The 22846-nt window shown below is 37.1% G+C and overlaps 1 protein-coding gene across 1 annotated transcript in view; it reads left to right on the plus strand.

Annotated features, from left to right (window-relative positions):
• The window catches only part of LOC120301001 (voltage-dependent calcium channel subunit alpha-2/delta-3), a 405499-nt gene that overhangs the window by 327694 nt on the left and 54959 nt on the right, over positions 1-22846 (plus strand). The window contains exons 18-26 of the mRNA XM_039327628.1: positions 3011-3082; positions 3285-3346; positions 6499-6566; positions 7929-7974; positions 8112-8209; positions 9525-9618; positions 10602-10697; positions 12062-12183; positions 14139-14219. Of these exons, the coding sequence (XP_039183562.1) occupies positions 3011-3082; positions 3285-3346; positions 6499-6566; positions 7929-7974; positions 8112-8209; positions 9525-9618; positions 10602-10697; positions 12062-12183; positions 14139-14219 (739 nt within the window). The remainder of the gene's footprint in view (positions 1-3010; positions 3083-3284; positions 3347-6498; positions 6567-7928; positions 7975-8111; positions 8210-9524; positions 9619-10601; positions 10698-12061; positions 12184-14138; positions 14220-22846) is intronic.

A 22846-nucleotide genomic window follows, 5' to 3' on the forward strand; every position in this document is an offset into this window, starting at 1 on the left:
CCATTATAATCTTACCTGTTCTGCAAAATCTAACTGATACATTGTTTATTAGAGGGACCCTGGATATAACTTGCATGAACCTGAATCCCTAAAATAGTGCCAGGGACACATTATTGTAATGTCCCAACAGAGAAGGATTAGAAGAAGGCCAAGTGGCATTGTATTAAATCATTGCTTAGGAAATGTCAATATTGCCTTGGCATCATTTTGTTAATGTGCAACTCTGTGGTAGCCATTTTGTGAGAATTCTCACAATACATGAGAAATTCCAAATCTACCAGCCCTAAAAGACTGGAGATTTGTATGCTAGCTCACATTCTCATATATTAATCCAGAAGCAGGCAACAGGATGTCCATATACTCAGGTATGCCCAGAGATGATTCTTTCCAGGTCCCCTAACCCTCCTGATTTAAAAGAAAACAAAACAAGCTGATCTGGTGCAAAGCAGAAGAGCAGCCTCTAATTTCATTTTTTACAATTGACCCTAGACCAAGGGTGTCCAACCTTCAAACTTTAAGACCTGTGGACTTCAACTCCCAGAAATTCCCAATCAATTCTGACAGTTGAAGTCCACAAGTCTTAAAGTTGAAAAGGTTGGTGACCCCTGCCTAGACCATGCACGGACCCATGGAAATTCCAGGCAATACTTTTTTTGGAACTGTGCCCAGCAGCCATCAAAAATTAAAATAGGTTGACATGGCAGAAAACATCAGAGTCAGGAGTGCTCCTTTACAAGAGGACCCATAGCATCCTTTCAAAATTACTAATGGCTGCATAAGATTTCTGCCCCAAATGAAGCTGTCTGTCTAATTAGCATCTGTTTTAATTAGATTAATGGAAGCATAACTTCATTTACTGTCATTCAATAGTTCTGTTATAATGATCTTTTTAAAGAGCTTTATACATGGAAGTTTTATTATTATAACAACAACAGTAATGTGGGTAGTCCCTCATTCATATCACTAGACACCAATTCAAGCCCCATGGAGGTAGTAAAAGAAAAGTCTACAGAACAGATGAAAAACTATTATCCCAAGCCAAAAACTATATTCAGGGGGTAAAAAAAGGAGAGATCTTATTCCCATATGCATACTTGATCTTAAAAGCTACGAGAGTTTTGGAGGCCCTTTCTGTAAATTTGCGACTTGCCTGAGGGTTGTGTGGGAGTGGAATACTGCAGGCTCTGAGATGGAGAAAAATGAGAAACATGTTAAAGATAAATGGAATAGTTCTTTAAACATTAGAAAGTAGATTGGTAATTAAGACCAGCTCTCCAAGTCCAAAACCACAAAAGTTAAAAAGGGAAAATATTTCCAGAATTGCATATTACACATTACATTTTTATATTTAAAAAAACCCAGTAAAATATATATTTTATTTGATAAAGCCCGTAACCAAAAATATTTTTTAAACCCTTTACACTTGTTAACTGTAGAATAAGGTAATGGGGCTCAAATCAAGATGTCCCAAAATGGAAAAAAAAATGCCAACAATACAGCTTTAATTTAGTCAGCCATACTCAGATTTTTCACAAGCATAAAACAGTTATTTTACTGACAAGCAAGCTTTGTTCCCCTTTGCTTTTCAGCTTTGAAAAACAGCTTTCAGCTTCAGGGAAATGATCACTGTAAATTGTCAAGAGCAAAGAAATGTCACGTGGCCCAATCAAGTATCTGTAGAATTAGAGAATCAGAGAATTAGAAGGCCACTAAAGTCCAATTACCCCATTCAATGAAGGAATCTGAACGTAAACATCTCCCCAAAGATGCTTGTCTAGCCATCTCAGGTCCACTTTTTAAACTGAAATAAAAGCTGCAAGGAGCGGTGCTTGAGGAGTATGATTCAATTTTTTCATATGATTGGATATGATCCACTGGTTCTGATTTAATGTGGGAGCTCTGGACTGGACCTGTCTCTCTCTGAAAACACATTAAAATGCTTTTTTGTGAGACAGACTACACTTACTTTAACTCATGTTTAAACTTGATTTTTAATGCTTTTTTTTAAAATGATAAATTAATGCAAAAAAACAAGTTGTGAGGCTGTGTGATCCAATTCATCTAGTTTTAGCTTCATGACAGCTCACCTTTGAGTCAACATGGAACTGAAGTACAACATACTTAGAAGAGGCTCTTTACAACAGCTACATATACTTGGTCTAAATTAGATATTATACCATGCAGGAATCTACCAATATGCTACTAAAATTCTTGTTATCGTGATCTTTAATTGGGCAAAATTCGCATCACAGAGCAACAGTTTTTGAACTGGGGCACTGATGGGCTAACTTATAGAATGTGCCCAAAATCTGGGACCCATGATTCCTGAAAGAATGGAATTTGGGGAAAATGTTGGCTGCTTCAGTGTTAATGGCTGCTGCTGAATTTACTGGACTGCTGCTGTGGTCATGTGGGTCTTCGTTTTCAATGTTGCATGAAGTCTTCATTTTCAGTGTTGCATGACAGCTAGTCTCACAATGTTCCCGGCCAGTCTCACAATCCCTTGCTCCCTCCCCACCCAGCAGCAGCCACTTACCCTTCTGGGGAAGGGAGGGGAGGGGAGGGGGAGAAGAGGGTATTTCTGATACTCCTGCCAATTTCTCACAAGGAAACTCAAGGGGAAGCTGTCAGGAAGTAAGAAGTCATTCCCACTCCCACTGCTTTTTTTTTTTTTTTTGCCTACACATGATGATGATGATCTAACAAAAGGCACAGGTAGTCTGATTCAGATTAAAGGGAGGTGGGTGGGATGGGAATGGTTCAGAACTCACCAGAGTATTAATGTAGCAATGCAGACAGCTCTTTAAAGCAGTTGCATCCCCTCCTTGGGATCACCTGCCTGTTCTCTGCATATATAGTATGATCCAGGAGAAAGATAGCTTTGATTTAAGTTATTGATGGCAAGTACCATTTGTGTGCACAAAGATTTGTGTGCACATATCCAAGATGTTGTCTTAATTATTTTCTTTAAATTTCTTTTTATAATTCCCCCCCTTTTTTTCTATTTCAGCTTCGAAATGCAATGGTGAATCGGAAAACAGGAAAATTCTCCATGGAAGTGAAGAAAACAGTGGACAAAGGGGTATTTTAAATAGGCAATTCTTTTACAACAAAATTTAAACACAGAATTGTTTACTTGTATTTATTAGATGTAGTTAGATTTCAAACATTTGCATGTCTCTCTGCTACGCTATTATTAATCTTGCCCTAGATTACATGTTTGCTTTTTTTATTCAGACCTGCCGAACTTTTCATATTAAGCTTTTTTTCTCTCTTGAATCTAGAAGCGAGTGTTGGTGATGACAAATGACTACTATTATACAGATATCAAGGGGACCCCTTTCAGGTAAAGCAGCTCACGATAAATGGAATATTTCATCGGGCTTATTGCAATCGTATTTCTACAGGCCTCATGAGCTCATTAAAAGCTCATCAGAAGAGCTGACAATAAAATGTCCCTGAATGATGCTGAAAAGAGCAAGGGAAATAGCTTTCCAGTGTGCTTTTTCAAGTTTTATTCAGAGATGAAAAATTTATGAAAGATAAATCGCCTGGCCGTATCCCAGACCTGTCATTCAGAAGGCACCCCAATCTGTGCTCTGTTAAGAAACATGCTTCCAATCTCCAGCTGAACTTTCACTGCTATTGATGAAAATGTGCACAGCTTTTTGTACAGGCCTAAATGAAATGCATTTGTATGCACACTGTAGATTAGCTGTGGCTAACATAATGTTACTAATACACACTTCTAGGACAATGGAACATTCGTTATAAATCTGTAGTCCGCATCATTATCTATAGGCAGTTCCTTTTGCTTCAGTCACACATACTCAGGCTCAGAGAGTCATGCACACACTCAGAAATGTAACTCATTTGTTATAAGCAATTACATGAAGCATAAACACATCTTGTACTCAAATAAGGAAGAATGACTGCAGTGTTTCACTAAAACGTTTCCCATCCACAAAATAATTAAACAATATCCAGACTAGTATCACTGATCCAATGATGCAACACTTAGTGATCTTAGATGCATTAGCAAATAAAATGATTAGAATTTATTTATATAGAGCTTAGTTCTACATATTCATGGAATGCCTGTTCCAGTAATTGAACCACAAATCAAATCCAAAGCACGACACAGTCCATATGCAGTTCTTTTTTTTAAGTGTAATTCTGCCTTTAGTGAGCAGGCTGGAGTTCATTTCTGGCTGTGACACTGACAGGCACCCAAGACCGCTCAACCAGACATTAGAGCTCAACCATATGCACCAATCAGGGATTAGTCAGGTGGTAGGATTGATGCCAAGAGGACCATATTAACTCTCATGGTTCCGATAGATAGAACCGAATAAATCAGAACTCTGAGGCTTGAATCTTCCTCAAAGTACATGTTGATTGGATACAAAATATTGGCATAATCAAAAATGAAACCAAGTCTGAAATTCCCTCCAAAGAGTTACACTATTACAAAGTAAAAGTTCCCACCCCAGTGCTATGCAATAGCTACACAACCCAATAGAGCAGTTTGGCAAGCTTTCTAACAGAATGTCCAACCCTCTTCTCCCAAGAAAGAGAATGACCTTTGTTCCCACAGGACACAATATTGTTTAGACTAACAAAGATACTTCATCCCCCCCCCCTCCTTTTCGTGTGGCAACCTAGAACAAGCAAGATGGCTGCAGCCAGTTTTGTTGTAGAATTGACACTAACTTACACTGGCGACAAGACTACTGTGATGACCCAGGGCCCCGAACGGAGGCAAAGCAATCAGCTGGCCAAAGCAATAGTCTTTTAATCACTGCCAATGTTCACCCAACAGCCCCCACATATGCTGGCATGAGTTCAGCCAGGGAAGTTTACACTGTTCTTAAAGCAAGACAAATAACAAGCAAACGTATAATCCTTTTAACTCCCAGCTTGCCTGTGAATTGCGAACTGCAAACTGCAGACTGCAAGGAGAGATCAGCAGGAAGCAAACTGGTCCAGAATACAAAGTGTCCAGGTTACAAGAGCACACTATCTCAAGAGTTCACATTAGTTCCTGGCAAATGCCCCACCCCACAGCATCTCTTTACATCCTACTCCCCATGTGTGCCTTGTGGAGTGGGACGGTTCTCCCGAGCAAGTGAGCCTGCCTCCATTGTTCCCTCCTCCTCTCTGATCTCCTTGCTCTAGGATCAGTTGGGGAGGGGCCTTGTTCCTCGCCTGAACTCTGCCTTCCCTGTTCCAAACCTGAAGGGCCCTGGCCTGCCTCAGCCTGCTCCTCCCCACAGTCCTCCGAAGCCACAGACACCCCCTCCTGGGCCTCAACAGGGAACTCCATGTCTTCCTCAGAGTCAGGCTCGGATGGAGGCATGACAGCTACATTGTTTAGGCAAAGTCCATAGGAGACCTTAGTAGCCCATCAGGAGAACATAGCCCAAAATCTAAAACTCTTTTACTACCTGAGGAGATTCCCTAAGCTATCATTTTGGAAGCTTTCCGTATGAAGCAGTTGCATAGAAACTGAAGGTTCTTCTTTCAGTTCAAACATGAATTCTCCCGATGCTTTGTGGCTGCCATCCAACAAGGTAGATATACAAGAAATTGATGTGAGTCCAAATGCAGAAAACTGTTGAACCACCAGTACAATTTTTTTTCTCTTTTCTCTTCTTCTTTGTCAGTTCTCCTCTGTCAAGTGTTTAAGTTTCTCATATTGTCTTAGTTTGATAGCAGTACATTCCACGCATAATGTTTGCAGCATATCCCCAGACTGAAGAATTTGCTGAACATTACTTATATAAAATTGGTATCCAGTTCACAAATTGGATCAGATTCCAAAGTGCAAACAATGTGCTTTTACTCTATTGGTCTCTTCTAGTCACCTGCACTACAGTTAAATCAGTACTTTCAAAAATGTAAGAAACATTTTTAAAAAGGCATAATTATTGCAGCCTTCCATAGTGCTACCCTTAGTATTTTATGGGAAAGAGCCTCAAGGCAACACTGTTTCCATCACAAAAATATTAAGCAAGGTTAACATATGTAACCAAGAAATTACGCCAAGTGTGTCGTTAAGCTCTGATTTTCACATTCTTGGATTTCCTTGCTCTCAGCAGCTCTGCTAGCTCTTATACTATCAGCAAGGATTATTTTCTATACAGATGATTTTCATTTGTAGAAAATGGCCTCCTCCTCTACAAGCCTATGGGCAGATTCTACTCTTGGCTGAACAAAACTGACCTTGGTGAGTGTTCATTTTTGCTAGCCAGAGAGAGCAGGGGTTATTGCATCCCTTAATAAATATACACAGTCCGTTGCTGCTGGCACAACAAACATAAAATGGCATCAAAGTGGCTGGTTGGGCAAGACATACAACCACCAAGGTCTTGGAAACAAAACAAAATTGTTTCTAGAGCAGGAATTAAAACCTTAGGGAGTAATTATCTTTTCCTGTATTTTCTAGCTTTGTTTATGCCACATTTTTTATGGTCTGCTTTTTGTTTATCTGCACAGTTTAGGTGTGGCTCTGTCTAGAGGACATGGCAAATATTTTTTCAGAGGGAATGTGACAATAGAAGAAGGTAATACTTTATTGACTCAATCAAATTTTCAAAACCATGTTATTGTGCTGATAATAATGAACCCCAGGTACACAAATTACCCAATAGGTTTAATACATACCACTTGGAATATATTTGACATCTGTGTGCATGAATGTATATTTGTGTGCAAATGGTAAAAATGCTTTCAGTGTGAGTATTTGTATTTTCTTGGCAATAATACCACAAGGGTTTTCAGCTGCCTTTTTCTGAAATACCCCTTTGACTTCCTAGTCTAGCATGCAGCCCAAAGGTTTCCCATTAGATTACTAATGGAGTCCATTTTAGGTTACTTTTTGTTTTAGAATTGCACATAAATGCTTGCTGACAAAAACCTATGATGTTAATAATATAGGACTGAAGCATGGATTTTTATCCTTAGACAAGAGGAAAAGCTTTCATTCTCCTGTGGTCATGCTGTTTTGAAATCTGTACCTACTGTGGGTGCAAAAATCATTCATTTACCCCTGGTGTCTCAAATTAAAGACAATCCAATAGCAAGTGATGAGAAAAACAGCTTCTTGGTATACAGTAAAACCATTTCCACTTCTTGTAAAGAGAACTAGATTAGACCATGGGAAGGGCAATCTTCTACTCTTGGTAGCTTTTGTGGCATTTATAAATTCCCAGAAACCCCATTCACAACTGTTGCTCTGCCAAAAGTGATTCTGCTGCCATTACTATTAGGGTTCTGGTTTGTCTTCAGATTGTACAAATTTTTTTCAACGAACCGGCTCTCAATAGCTGTTTTCCAACTGTTGGAAGACATCCAGATCTCTGATCCTTCCTTATTATTCACAGTATGAACACAGTAGTACAAATCAGGGTTGCCTTTCTTTTAGTTTGCATTCTGAGGTGGAATAAAATGAGGTAAACTTAAAGCTGGAAAAATAGCAACCTGGAAAAAAAATCAAACTGGGCAGATTGTTTATCCCTAACTATTTAGTTAATCCTAAGCAAGAGAAGAGCATTAAGTACACAAAATGACAGAAACTAGGCAGTTGCAAGACACCTGCATAATCTGTATTGTTCACCTGATTTTATGTGGCAATAGCTGCTTCAATCTGTAAATAAAAGATAGGAGGACATTAGAAGGAAAAGCCACAAAAAGCAAAGAGAAGAAGACAGGTGTGGAAAACTGAAATAGATGAACCAGAATTTCCTACATATTTCTGAGTCATATTTGTGATAGAAGTATGACATACCATCATTCATTTGGGAGGGAGTTTTTTGTTGTATTTTTCAAGAAGGAGGACTTTTTGACTTCTATGAATATTGTTCAAAGATTGAACTGGTGCTGCTTTGTGCCTCAGAGTGATTCTTTGTCATTTATTCTTCTTTCAGGATTACATGATTTAGAACAGCCTGATGTCTCTTTGGCAGATGAATGGTAAATCTGCATGCAATTGGCTTGTGATGTTCTTTCTGTCTGTACTTGGTGTGCCCAGTCCCACTTATGGAAAGACAAAAGGAGATCAGGCATACTAACATTTGTTACTGTTATTTTTAACCACATATTGTCCTCAGGTCATATTGCAACACAGACCTGCATCCAGAACACCGCCAAATGACTCAACTGAAGGCAATTAAAAACTATCTCACAGGGAAAGAGCCATTGCTTCCTTGTGAGTATATTTCCGATCACAATTGAATTCAGATGAATCTGGAAAGTTCCTCAAATAAATATATTGTGTTTGCTTTTTTAAAGAAGAATTCATTTTTATTTTTACTGGAATAAGGCATTCAGGATAAACAATATAGCTCCTGTATCTTTAAGCTGTACCTGCCTTTGTGTATGGAGATTCTTGGTCATCCAGGTAATGGTTGTCTCAAAGATGTTTTTTCAAAAGGCAACTGGACTTCCTTTGTTTTTCCTTGAAGACGTTTTGCTTCTCACCCAATGAGCCGAGGTGGCGCAGCAGTTAGAGTGCAGTACTGCAGGCCACTTTAGCTGACTGTGTTCAGCAGGTCAGCGGTTCAAATCTTACCGGCTCAAGGTTGACTCAGCCTTCCATCCTTCTGGGGTAGGTAAAATGAGGACCCAGATTGTTGGGGGCAATGTAAATATATATATACATTGCTTACTGGTGTACACCGCTTAGAGAGTGCTTGCACTTAAAGCAGTATATAAGTCTCATAAATAAATAAATAAATAAATAAAAGCTTCATCAGTTTTGACTGGATGATGGAGGGGGGAGGGAATGGATGGATCATTTCCATCCCCCCATAACCAATCAAAACTGATGAAGCTTCTTGGATGAGAAGCAAAATGTCTTCAAGAAAAAAAACAAAGAAAGTCCAGTTGCCTTTTGAAAAAACACCTTTGAAACTGTACCTGGCTTCTTCAAGTCAACTATTAAGGGTAATAGAAGTCCAATCCTCTTCGTACCTGGCACACTTCACTATAAAATCTAGTGACACATGAAACTAAATCATTAAGTTCACTGTGGAGTTATACATGACTGCAGCCACAAAGATTGAATAGGTGGGTTCAAGTAGTGTTTAACTCTCAGCTTCAAATCTTTCATATGCACAATACAAATAATAACAATGATTAGTCTTGTTCTGCAATCAAAAGGCAAACAATAAATAACTGATTTGTTTATGCAAACATTGGCTTTTAAAGTAGGCGGTGGGATAGGGTGCAGTAGTATAGAACTTCCTAATGAGCATAATACCAATATAAATTATATACTAACTTTGAAATTGAAAAGGGAATATTTGAAATTAAATTTTGATATGCAAAAGAGAGATAAAAATATTGCTACCCTTCCCTATCTAAAAAATAAATAGGGGAGTTGTCCTTCAATTCCACCTTCTTTTGAAAGTAAGTTTTAAACAAGAAACCTGTAAACTTCCTACCAATAAGTGGTGTGGTCAGATTTAGTGTCATAAGAAGATTCCATACATGCTTTCCATGAATGTTTTGAAACATTACAGGTGACAAAGAACTGATACAAGAAGTCTTATTTGATGCAGTGGTGAGTGCCCCAATTGAAGCTTATTGGACCAGCCTTGCACTAAATAAATCAGAGTGAGTGATAAGACTTTTCTTCCTTCTTGTTGTATAAACTAATGTGGGTATGAATATAACTTAGAACTGTGTAACTTCTTTGTCAAGATGCTTCACTTATCATCAAAGAAGATTCATGCACATAGGTGTAAAAGTGCCACAGGTAATCCAAGGTTTGACATGACAGTTTTATTCACTATCTATCGTGCTGGGATTCCACAATGGACATCTGTGTGTACATCCCAAAGATCTTGGGAGAACCATGGGACAACTTTGCTGAGCTCCAGGCTTTCATGAGATGAATCCAAGCATTTCATGAAGGATTGTATAACTTCTTAAACAAATATATACATTTATGTATATCAAAAATCACCACAGCCAAAGTAATTGAATATTTATTTAGGAAATGTATATGACCTCTTAGCTTAAGCAAACAATTCTGGGCAGCTCACAGGACAAAACAACAAATACAGCAGAGATACGGATACAGACAAACATGATAAATGTAAAATATCATATATATAAAAGATCCTGCGAATATGACATTAATTAGTGAAGCCATATATCTTTGTGACTAAGAAAACAAATAAACCAAATCTCTAAAACAAAAATGGATTAATTTTTGGCTTACTGGATAGCTGTTCTGTCATCTCAATAAAGGTTTTTGTTTGTATGTGTGTGATCTGGTGATCTGGATTTGTAATCCATAAGTGGATTACACGTGGATCCTTTTTTTTTCTCCCTATGCTACTCTGAGATTTTTACTGCCCCAACATTGGAAACTTCACCCCTTCATTCAGGAATGATACATTTCAGTCATGCCTTCATTTGGACATTGGGGGCATGTTTAAATTTTCATTAAAAGCTTAAGTTGATTATTGAATTTGGTAAACTGATTACAGTTGCAGTCCTGGTTTCTACATATGTTTTGTGACCTTGAAATAGGCAATAAACTATTTTACTTTGCAGAAATAGGGTGCTTTCATACTGTTTCTGCTTTTCAGAAATTCAGACAAGGGTGTAGAAGTTGCTTTCCTTGGAACTCGGACGGGCCTTTCTCGGATCAATCTTTTTGTTGGGCCAGAACAACTAACTAATCAGTAAGTACTAAACTAGATATAGTATCTATACTGTACTGAGAAGAGGAAGGATACTTGCTATAGGAAGACGCTCAACCTTTTCTCTCCATCTAGTGGTGATATCAGGAAAAAAAATCAGGGGGTTAAATAAATTGCAAGTTAGGTGGGCTAGCTGTCTTTTGCAATTCTTTGGAAACTAAATAATAGTTCACATGAATTTCAAGAGATTCGTAATGGGAAGGAGGGGAGTCACCCTGGAGCTATGTTCCTGTATTCAGATTTCATCTTTCAGAACATAGCAAACCAAATTGCTTTGTTTTTAGAATAACTAGAAATGCCATGAAATTTACCACATTGTAAATCTTCTTCCATGTGTATGTTTGATTCTGATATCAGACATATTCTTCAGCTCATTTTCTTTTTTTTTTTTCTGCTCAAAGTCTTTGGCAAATAAGGAAGCAAAATGCATTGCCAGGATATATATCACATTTGTGCACTTAAAAAACAACTGTGGGATTTTTATTTCAAAATATTTTATATCCAAATCCTGGATACTCAGGACTGGAACATTAAGTCCACCTGGCATTTTCCTTATTGAAATAGCACACATGCAGCTTATCTACAGAGGATAAATTAAATCCAATTTCATTGGCTTCTGCTGGAGCAAATCAGGTTTTGTAATATTCCTCAGCCTAAAAGTGACGTGGTGCCACCCAAATCTGCTCCAGAGAATCCACAGGCAGAAGAAGGGGGATTTGATCCCTGGTGGCACTGGATATACTGGAAAAAAACACATAGTGGACATTACCATACATTTTCTCTCTCTTGTTCTCCTTCCTTCCGCTTTCCCTCTCACTAAAGTTTTGTTTCTGGCAACTGCCTAGTGGCTACTTAAAATTGCAAAAAGTCCAACCAACCAACAAAATGCCTCTTGTTTTTTCCTGCTCTGTTTGTCTGTACTTTAACTGGTTATTGATTCAAGACAGGATTCCCCTCCAATGCTTCTGCCTTTATTTTCCTTTTATTCACATTTCTTGTAACAGAACAAAGGGAAGTGGCAAATGAGAAAGACACTCCCCAAATGTCTTTTTGCTGGGATTACAAATCTCAGAATGTGGAAAATGATGTTCACCACCTTATTAACCCTGGAGAGAAAATAAGCCAGGCTTTACAATGTCTGATTTATTTATTTAGGTAGCCAATTTATATGATTACCTATCAATTATAACTAACTAACCATAACGTCATTCAAAAATAATTCTGAGCTACAAACAAAAGAATAGAACACAATGTAGTTATTTTTTTTTAAAAAAGGTAGGTAAGTTAGAGGATAAGTGAAAAACCAAATGAAAAAGAGCATTTTTTTTATTTCCTTCTGTTTCAAGAGACTTCTTGACAGCTGAAGACAAGGAAAATATTTTTAATGCAGATCATTTCCCACTTTGGTATAGAAGAGCTGCTGAGCAGATTCCAGGAAATTTTGTCTACTCCATTCCATTCAGTACAGGTTTGCTATGGAATCACACTTTATCCTGCTGCTAATTCTTAAACCAAAATCATGTGGTTGGGTTTGGGACTTAATATCACTTTGCATGGGGATTAGATGATTGGACCTATTGAATGGAATGTTTAAAGATTAAATAGATTCTTAACTATGGTTAAAAAGAACAAGAAATTGAGGAAATTAATGCATACTAACCTAGGAGGGATATATATTCTAAGTAGTATGTTATTTCTCATGTTCTGTTGCTCTTTCTTTCTTTCCTTCTTTTTTATTTTTTTTTCTCTGTTTTTCTTTTTTCTTCTTCTCTCTTTTCACTCTTTTATCTATGTCTTAAGAAGTGTAAAAATGTGGGATGGCTTATATGGAAAAAATAGAATTAAATCTGTCAATGTAAATATAATTATTCGCTGAGAAAATTTTCACCATTAAGAATATTTAGAATTTGGTGGGAGAAATAAACTAAAATAAGGATTATAACAGTATTGATGATAAGGCAACCCAAATGACTGAAAAGAAAAGGAATATTATACTAATATGATGATTACTTTTTCGGAATATTGGAAAAAAATACATACTTAATTGTTATTTATTAAAACAATAAGAGTTGTATTAATTCAATGTTTGCAAAAAAGGATGTTTTGGGGAAAGAGGAAATCAACTAAAATTAATATATGGAATACAGATTATAGAAATCAATTGTTAAGGAATGTTTTTACAAATGTAACCCAGACAACACACTGTTTATTAATTATTGAGTGAATTATGCATTGTTAAAAATCAATAAAATATATTATAAAAAAATAATATTACTTTGCATATCAAAACATGACAGGGAATGACAATTTGCAAGGGAGAACTTTACTGGCAACACAACAGAAATGGTTTGCCACAGTCCTTTTTCAGGAGTGCCTTTCCAATGTACTACTCGAGCCTACATCCTTTGCATTTCCTTGGCCTTCCATCCAACTAAACCCGAACCTGCTTATTTGTTCAAGATCAGCCAAGGTCAATCAGGGATAACAAGTTGCAAACAGAATTACTTTAAGGCTGTTTTTATTTGTCATGGTAGACCTTAGAAATGATCAGATCTAAAGCAGAAAGAGAAACTTTACCTGATGTACGTTATACATCGATTCCTCTGTATCCTTGTTTGGTTTTCATGGGTTTTATACTGGCATCTGGAGAGAGTAGGTCTAATTTTTCTTTCCTTTATGCAACCCTCTTTTCTCATGGAATAGGAAGGTTGGGCCTCCTTTTTCTCTCCCTCCCCCATTTTTTTTCAACCTCCTCCAAAACTCTTGATACCTACAAAGGGAAACTAATTTCAAAAGGGTCAATGGCTGGGAGACAAAGAAAAGTGCCAAATTATCACCTAATTAATGTAGGCATGTCCAATCTGCTGCCCATGGGCCACATGCAGCTCTGGACAGCTAGTAAAGTAGCCTCACAAGATCGTAAACTTTTAATATTATTATGTGATATATGTACATTGACTATATTATATATCTTATATCTGGCCCAAAACAATTCCTCTTCACTCAATGTGACCCACACAAACTAAAAGGTTGGTCATCCATGCTTTAATATAAAACAAGAAAAGAAAGGGAGCCACATATCATATATCCAGTGTAATGTATCCAATCATAATACAAGGTACCAGAATTGGGTAGACCATAGGTAATGTGCATCTCTCACCAGTATCCTGTGTCTAGCTCCCAGGTCACTAGCAGGTTGTGCTGTTTAAAAATGGGCAAAACCATCAATTTCCCCAGCTATCTGAGCCTTACTTAAATCTTAGAAATTCCCCTCCAAATTAATAGCAAAGCATGCCCCAATTTCAAAGAAATGGTGTCCCTCTGATTTAGCATGTCAACCTCTGTTGTTAGGGTCGGTGCTATGGCTCTTGCCACACAGAGGGAGAATTTGGACCTGAATATCCATTTCTTTTCCATTTACAGAAACAGCAAACAAGAGCAATGTGGTGACAGCAAGCACCGCCATACAGCTATTGGATGACCGAAAGTCACCTATGGTAGCAGGTAAAAGCACAATTTCATTTATATACAGTAACAATGCTTTAAATGGGATTTCTTAGTTCATAGGAATTCTCCCTGAAAGACTATTTTGGAAGAAAGTTCAGTAATTCACACTTTTGGAACCTAACATTTGGAAGGTCTTTTTAAAACATTTGCTCCTCAGCACCTTGAAGAGAGAAGACTTTTGATATGTTGAAACCAACCTGATTATAATTGTTATTATTAATAAACAGTGGTCTGGGAAGTTCTGTGGTACATCAGTTATTTTCTCCTAGATAAAATGTTAAATAAATTTATTCACCTTCATTTGTGATTAAATGGTTAAGACTAGAAAGTGGGAGACTGTGAGTTCTAGTCCTACCTTATGAAGCCAGCTAGGTAACCTAGGGCCAGTCTCTCTCTCTCTCAGCCCAATTCACCTTACGGAGTTGTTGTTGTTGTTGTGGGACAAATAGGAGAAGGAAAGTGTGTTGGATATGTTTGCTACCTTCAGTTATATGTAACAACAATAAAGGTGGGACAAATAAATAAATAAATAAAGCATTTATTTGTTGAATTTTTTAAAAGTATTGATAGATTGTTTATTTAAATTTGGGGGCATGTGGTGGTTCAATGGTTAAAGATGCTGAGCTTGTCAGTGTTGTGATTCCTCGCCAGCCAATGGATCTGCAGCTGAGTCTGAGGAATCAGAGGAGGAGGAGGGGCCTGGAGTGACATTAGAGTCAGAGGAAGGCTCTGAGGAGCTCCAAAACTTACAGTCAGACGAGGAGCCTGGCCCCTCTACTTGTGCTCAGGCTGAAGAATAGTTGGGACAAATCCAGGATGCACAAAAGTGCAGGCAAGAAAAGCGAGTAGGACAGAGGAATGCAATGGGGCAGCTCCAAAGGCAAAGGAGAAGGCATTAGGAAGCCATGCCTTGGCTGAATTATAAAAGGGAAGGTGTGGGAAGTGCTGGTTGCCAAAGGCAACCGTTCATGTTGAGGTTCGAGTTTCTGTGGACTGTGTTTGTTTGCCTTGGACATTGACTCAGGTCAGTGAGAATAAAAGGGATTGTTTTTTCTTGTGGTTCCTGCCTGTTTCTTGGAAGAGGGGTTTCTCCTTGTGAGCATAACAAGGACTGACGTAGGCTGGGACAGAACAGTCAGCTGGAAAGCTGACAGTCCGGGTTTGAGACCTGAACACCGTGTGAAGAGTGAGTTCCTGTTACTTGCCCCAACTCCTGCCAACCTAGCAGTTCAAAAACATGTAAATATCAGTAGATAAATAGGTACCATTATGATGGGAAAGTAGCATCCAGGTGCCTTGGCGTATAGTCATGCTGGCCACATGAACCACAGAAATGCGCTAGACAAATCTGGCTCCTTAGGCTAAGAAATGGAGATGAGCACTGCCCCCTAGAGTCAGATACAATTAGAGTCAGTTAAATCTATTTATAGACTATTTTTAGATTGAATATAAGGATAATAGTAATAGAATATTAATACAATGAAAGAAAAATTAATAACTTTATTACGTTCGTCTGTTTTGGTGTCTTCCACAAATCGTTCCTTTTCCACGGGTCTTCTAGAAATGCCAGGTTTTAACATATCTTGGGCAGACATGAGAAAAAAAGTCACTCTCATCATAGCAGCAAGTTATTCCAAAAGAGGGGGACTTCCACAGAGAAGGCCTTCAGTTGTGCTACCTCTTCTCCTCCTTCCTCACTATCAGGATGGACAGTGATTAATATTTATATGTTATTTGTATGTAAGAGTGTAGGTTTATACGTATGTTGCATATAGCCTGGTTAAATTTGTGTTATTTATGTGTACACTTTTGAGAGCAAGCAATGAAATTTAATGTTTAATGTGTGCCAATGTGCCCACAGTAAAAAATGACAATAAAGGTTATCTATCTATCTATCTATCTATCTATCTATCTATCTATCTATCTATCTATCTATCTATCTATCAATCATCGGCGGAAGAGGCATTCTCTGCTCACCTGGGTTGGTGGCCAAAAGGCAGTCTTGCAGATACCCAGGTCCAAATTATCTAGATAATAATAATAATAATAATAATAACAACAACAACAACAACAATAATAATAATTATTATTATTATTACTATCAAACAAGGAAAAGTAGTGAAAACTGAAGGAATCAAGATGCCCCACGAAAATAACATTAAGAGTCTGGATGAGGAAGATTACTACAAATACTTGGGTATCCTTCAAGCTGACAACATCAAGCACACTGAAGTAAAAAAAAAAAAAAGATTAGAGGTGAATTCATCAAGAGAATGAAGAAGATCTTAAAGTCCAAACTCAATGGCGGAAATACTATAAAGGCAATCAACACCTGGGCAATTCCAGTCATTAGGTACACAGCTGGAATAGTGGACTGGACTCAAGCATAACTAAAAGCAATGGAGAGGAAGACCAGAAAAATAATGACAATGAATCATGCCCTTCATCCACGCAGTGACATTGACAGACTGTATCTACCAAATAGGTGGGCGTGGAATGCTACAAGTACATCAGATGGTTGAAGAAGAAAAAATGGCTTTGGAAGAATATCTGAAGAACAATGATAAAGATGCACTGAAAAACAATGATGAAGATGCACAGGGAGGCTTACTGACTACTGGAGAGACCAAACTGGCCTACAAGAAAGACCAAATGAAGAACAGAATAGAGGCATGGGAAGACAAAGCACTACATGGCCAATACATTAAAAAAATAGCTGGGAAAGCAGATAATAATAAGACCTGGCAATGGCTAAGAGCAGGAAAATTGAAGAAAGAGACCGAGGGATTAATTCTGGCTGCACAAGACCAAGCTTTAAGGACAAATGCATACAAAGTCAAAATTGAGAATACAGCAACAGACAGTAAGTGCCGCCTATGCAAAGAAGCTGAAGAAACAGTGGACCATCTGGTAAGCTGTTGCAAGAAGATTGCACAGACTGACTACAAGCAGCGGCATGTCAAAGTAGCAACAATGGTGCATTGGAAGATCTGCAAAAAATATCATTTGCCTGTAAGCAAAAACTGGTGGGACCATAAAATAGAGAAAGTCATAGAAAATGATAAAATTAAACTTCTCTGGGACTTCAGAATTCAAACAGACAAGCACCTGCAACATAACACCCCAGACTTAACCATTGTCGATAAGAAAGACAAAAAAGTCTGGATAGTGGAGGTGGCAGTGCCTGGAGATAGCAGAATAGAAGAGAAAGAACTGGAGAAGATAACAAAATACAAAGACCTACAAATAGAAATAGAAAGACTGTGGCAAAAGCAAGCAAGGGTAGTACCAATAGTCATAGGCTCCTTGGTGCAATCCCAAAACAACTGGAGCACCACTTGAACACCATTGGCATTGACAAATTCGCTATTAGTCAATTGCAAAAGGCGGCCTTATTAGGAACTGCTTCCATCCTGCGACGATATCTGTAATACCATCAAACATCCACATCTGCCTATCCCAGGTCTTGGGTAAGGACTTGATAGGTAGACAAAATGCCAAATCCAGTCTGAACATCTGGCTGACTGTGCGATGATCTATAATAATAATAATAATAAAGTTGGAAGGTACCTTGGAGGTCATCTTGTCCAACCCCCTGCTCAGGCAGGAAACCCTATACCATTTCAGACAAATGGCTGTCCAGTCTCTTCTTAAAAACTTCCAGTGTTGGAGCATTCACCGCTTCTAGAGGCAGGTTGTTCCACTGGTTAACTGTTCTAACTGTCAGGAAGTTTCTCCTTAGTTCTAGGTTGTCCCCCCTTGTCCTTCTCTTCATTAAACTAGACATACCCAATTCCAGCAGCTGTTCCTTATATGCTTTAGCCTCCAGTCCCCTAATCATCTTTGTTGCTCTTATAGATGTAAACCACCACCTTGAATTGCAGTTGGAGACAAAGCAGTAGTCAATGCAACTCCTTTGCAGTGGAGTATATTGAATTTTTCAGTGAGCATATGGCCTACTGCATTTTATACCAGCTGAGGACCCACATAGTCTTCAAGGGCAGCCTCATGTAAACTGAATTATACGATTCTATATGAGAGAAATAAATGAATATGTGATCATCCTCACATCACATTCCTATCCACAACTGGCACGTTAGCCAAAACTGGATAATGGATCTCCTGACCATAGCTTTTACCTGTTCTTCCAAGAGAAGATGTATGTCCAGGAGGCCCCATACCTTGCTTTTTTTCAGGAGACCACCATTATCAAAAGTCCCAGAATTATCAGTCTTCTAAATTAATGGCCATCCTCTCCTATGGCTTGAACTGTTTCTCCCCATGTAGACCTGACAGTCTCCATGAACCAGGCCAGGATTTCCACCACAGCTCCTCCAAGGTGGAACTACATTGATAATATTTCATTCCAAACTGTTGGATGACTTCCCATATTAGCTGATGTAATATAAACTTTGCAGTGTATGCAGTTGGCATGCAAAATGATGACCAGTGCTATAAAAAGGAACTATACTTTTTTAGTGTATTATTTGTCCATTAAAGTGAGATGCTTAAATCAGTGTAATTGATTTAGCTATGCACATAGAGAGAGGTATGCATAGCTCTTTTTTTAGAAGTTGTCTTTTAAATATCTGAATTTGCTTTGCTTTGTAATGTGGCAAATGCAAGGGAGCCATTACTGCTTGAATTTAGTTAAACTTCTGTTATACTGCTTCATATTCTCCAATTTTAGATTCCCATTCTGGAGTTGTCGACAAGGTTTCACTTTTACAATATTGTGCCAAATTGGTTCTTGCTACTATCAGCATGTATCTTAGTAAATTATGGTACTTCTTTTTATACTATGGAATTATTCCTAATAATAATCTTTGTGGTTTCAATTCAAATTTATTTTAATTTATTTTTTTTAAAAAATGCATTTCCTTCCAATAGTTTTAGGTTTCTTTACAAGAACACCACATATGATAAAACAGCATTTCCAGCATCTGTTATTTTATGACTTGTCCAGCCTGGTAATCATTGAAAGAATTATATACTATCTATAAAACATCTTGTACCAATTTTCCCTCATATTGTAGCTTAGGATGAATTTTCTGATTTTTTTTCCCCATAGCTATTCCTATTGTTCCATTAAAATTCTTTCTTTGAAATGTTGCAGTCATTTTATCATGTAGTTTTTAATTTGTTCTGCTTCTTTATCATATTTCAATAACAATTTATAGATGCACCCCAATAAATAATCTTGCTTTTTTAATGTTTCAAATTCTGTCAGCTTTTTCAAGGACAGCCTTTCTTAAGATCAGTTTTTATTTTTCCAGTAACTTGCATGTGCTTAACTATAGTAAGTTCCTCTCTTCATTGGGCAGATCTTATTTATTTATCCTGTTTTTGGATCTAAATGTACCATACTGACATATTTGATTAAATACTTCTTGCAATAATTTATCCTTAAAGTAAAAAGCATTTGACAGGGATGCTAATGATAAAATTTCTGATCTTAAAAACTTGGAATCCAGTGAAATTAGATTAACAAACTTTATCTGATATTTTTTTTTTTTCCATTCATTCGGGTTAAGATTGGAGACTGCTTGGTAAAGTCCCTGCAGTTTTCTTGGCTCATATCTCTTTCCTAGGGCTGAGAGAAATTGACTACTTCAAAGTGGCCAGCCAGCTTGGTGTCTAAGGTGGGACTAGCATTTACAGTCATCTTAACCACTACATCAGATTGGCTCTCTTATCTTATAATATGTCCCTTCAAAATCTTTTGTTCTTTTCGTTCTTGACACCATAAAAACCTATGAGTCCATTATCAAAATCAGTTTTTTCTTTGATTTATGTTTTATTAAAAATTTAATCCATTCCATTATCCATAACACACAATTTGCTTAATAATATTGTTTAAGATTAGGAAGAACATATACCATATACCCCTTTCTTTTGAATCTTGTAAATCTTATTCTCATTTCACCCCATTCTTGCTATTAATTGTCTTGTGCCAATTTACAAGGTTTGGTTTGAGAGGGAAAGTGAATAGAATAGAGCTGGAAGGGACCTTGGAGGTCTTCTAGTCCATCCCCCTGCTCAAGCAGCAGGACCTATACCATCTCAGATAAGTGACTGTCTAGCCTCATTTTAAAAATCTCCAGTGATGGAGCATCCATGATTTCTGGAGGCAAGCTGTTCCACTTCCAATTGTCCTCAGTCAGGAAGTTTCTCCTTAGTTTCAGGTTGTTTCTCTCTTTGATCACTTTCCAACCATTGTTTCTTGTCTTGCCCTCTGGTGCTTTGGTGAATAACGTGACCCTCTCTTCTTTGTGGCAGCCCCTCAAATACTGGAATACTGCTATCATGTCTCCCCTATTTCTTCTTTTCTTTAGATTAGCCAACCCAAGTACTGTAGCCGTTCTTTGTGGTGCCATTTAAAGTAAAATGCACATCATGATTAGTGTATTCATTTTTATTATTGCAGTAAGTCCCAGTAAAAAGAGTTTTAAAGTCTTCCATTTTTGAGATATTGTTTTATTTCTTTCCATAAATTGCTGTAATTGTTTTAAAATATATCTTTATTTCCTTTTATCAAATAACACTAAGTATTTCATGGCTCTTGGAAATCTCACAGCCAGTTTTTCTTTTTTAATCAAGTCACTTTCTCCAGTAATTAAGTGCCTTTGCTATTATCTTTGCTTTTTTTTCATTAGGAAAGCCAAAACCGTTAAGTATTTTATTAACTGCCTTACAGGGCTTGGTGGATGCGTAATTGTTAGTATTACATTATCTACTGCAATGATTTGTATGAAAGACCTTAAGAGACAGGGAAGAAATTCTGCCTAGGGAACCTTTGATAAGAGAGGGAATATCCTGAAGCATCGTAATGGCAGAGAAAAAAACTCAGAAGAGACTCTGCCTAGCTTCTCAAGCTATTAAGAAAAGAGCAGGAGATTTATTCTTTCTGACTTACAAAATTCTGTTAATATAGTTTTACAGTAAAGTAGAATTAGCTGATCTGATTATGTTTCCTGTCTGGTCATCTGGCAAGGCTGACATCTATATAACATTTCAATTTGTTATTTATTTATTTATTTCTATTTTTGCATCTCATCTACCATGACTTCCAAAGCAACTATAATAGTAAGTGAGAAAGCAGACAACTTTCTCTTGTTTTTACATATTAAGAAGCTTGCAGAAAATGTATTACTCAATATGATATTTGTAGTTGTCATTGATATATTCTCTCCATTCAAGTTTTGAACTCTCTCCCTAGGTTCATTTTATTTAAGCCCTTCAATAGAAAAATCTATTCCAAATTGACAGATGCTTTTTCTGTCTAAAAGTATTACTACCCACCTTCTTTTTAAAAATCATTGATCTGTCCTAAATGCCTTTATTTTGTAAACCCTGTTCTTGTCTTTTATCTTTCTTTTTAGAATGCAACCTGTTTCACCTTTATGTATGATTTTAGAAATGTACTTCCTCATGCATTCAGCTAATATTGTAGTAATGCCTTATAATCGACATCAGTAAAGAAATTGGTCTGCATGATTTTCTTTGGACAATTCACTTATTTGTGTTATTAAACTTATGGTATACTGTATACTTCTTCCCCCTGCCTTTGGTATTGTTTTTGTTACTTGGATTTCATTCAACCTACCCAGGAGCAGTTCCACCAGTTCTTCCTCCATCTTTTTTTGGAATTGTGTTGTCAGCCCATCTGGACCTGGCACTTTTTCAGTTTTGATATTTGTTATTGCTTCTTTGATCTCCTGAATTGTAATGGGTTTGCTTAGTGTTTGCCTGTGTTCTTGAATATTTTTTTTTTTAATTCTATGTCTTCAATGTATGTTTTCAAGAATTCTTTGTCTATTTTATATTTAGAATAGACACTTGGTTGATCCAAAATAAGTGGAACCTGCACTTGGGGGAAAACATTGGAAAGAATCTATCTATCTATCTATCTATCTATCTATCTATCTATCTATCTATCTATCTATCTATCTATCTATCTATCTATCTATCTATCTATCTATCTATCTATCTATCTATCTATCTTACCTACCTACCTACCTGTATTGGTATACATTTCTTTATTTATTTATTAGTTTGTTTGTTTGTTTTATTGAATTTATTTGCCTCCTATCTCAAAACAAAAGATTCTGGGCAGCTATACATATTATACACACACACTCATACATATAGATTTAAACAGTTTGTTGTTTTTCAGTTGTTATTACTCCCTCCCTTCCTTTTTTAATTTGATATACCAAGATTTTTCCAAATTTATTTGAGTTCTCAAAATAGCTTTGTTCGACCTATTTTGTCTTTTAGAGTTTTTCCGTTTCATTGGTGCAATGAAACTTGGTTAAAGAGGGAAATCAAGCTTAGTGGTCTAATTGTCTTACTCTCATAACACAGATTATTTTTTTGACATTCAAAACAAATAGCCACAGTTTGTACAAGACACAAAAACTGGCTCTGGTTGTTCATGAAAAACTGAACCTCAGCCTGAAAAGTTGCATGCAAAAATTTTCCCTTTACTGAGCAATAATTACTATTTATTTACAAGCTAGCAAGCTAGCATAGTTGCACCAACTTTTAAAAGTATGTATGTAGATTTTAACTAACAGTGATGCACTTAATATACCTTTCAGGGAGAACAAAAGTAACAGTAT

This window comes from Crotalus tigris, unplaced genomic scaffold, assembly GCF_016545835.1.
Source record: "Crotalus tigris isolate CLP2741 ecotype Arizona unplaced genomic scaffold, ASM1654583v1 scf7180000024362.2655971311:6658466, whole genome shotgun sequence".
Taxonomy (NCBI): Eukaryota; Metazoa; Chordata; class Lepidosauria; order Squamata; family Viperidae; genus Crotalus; species Crotalus tigris.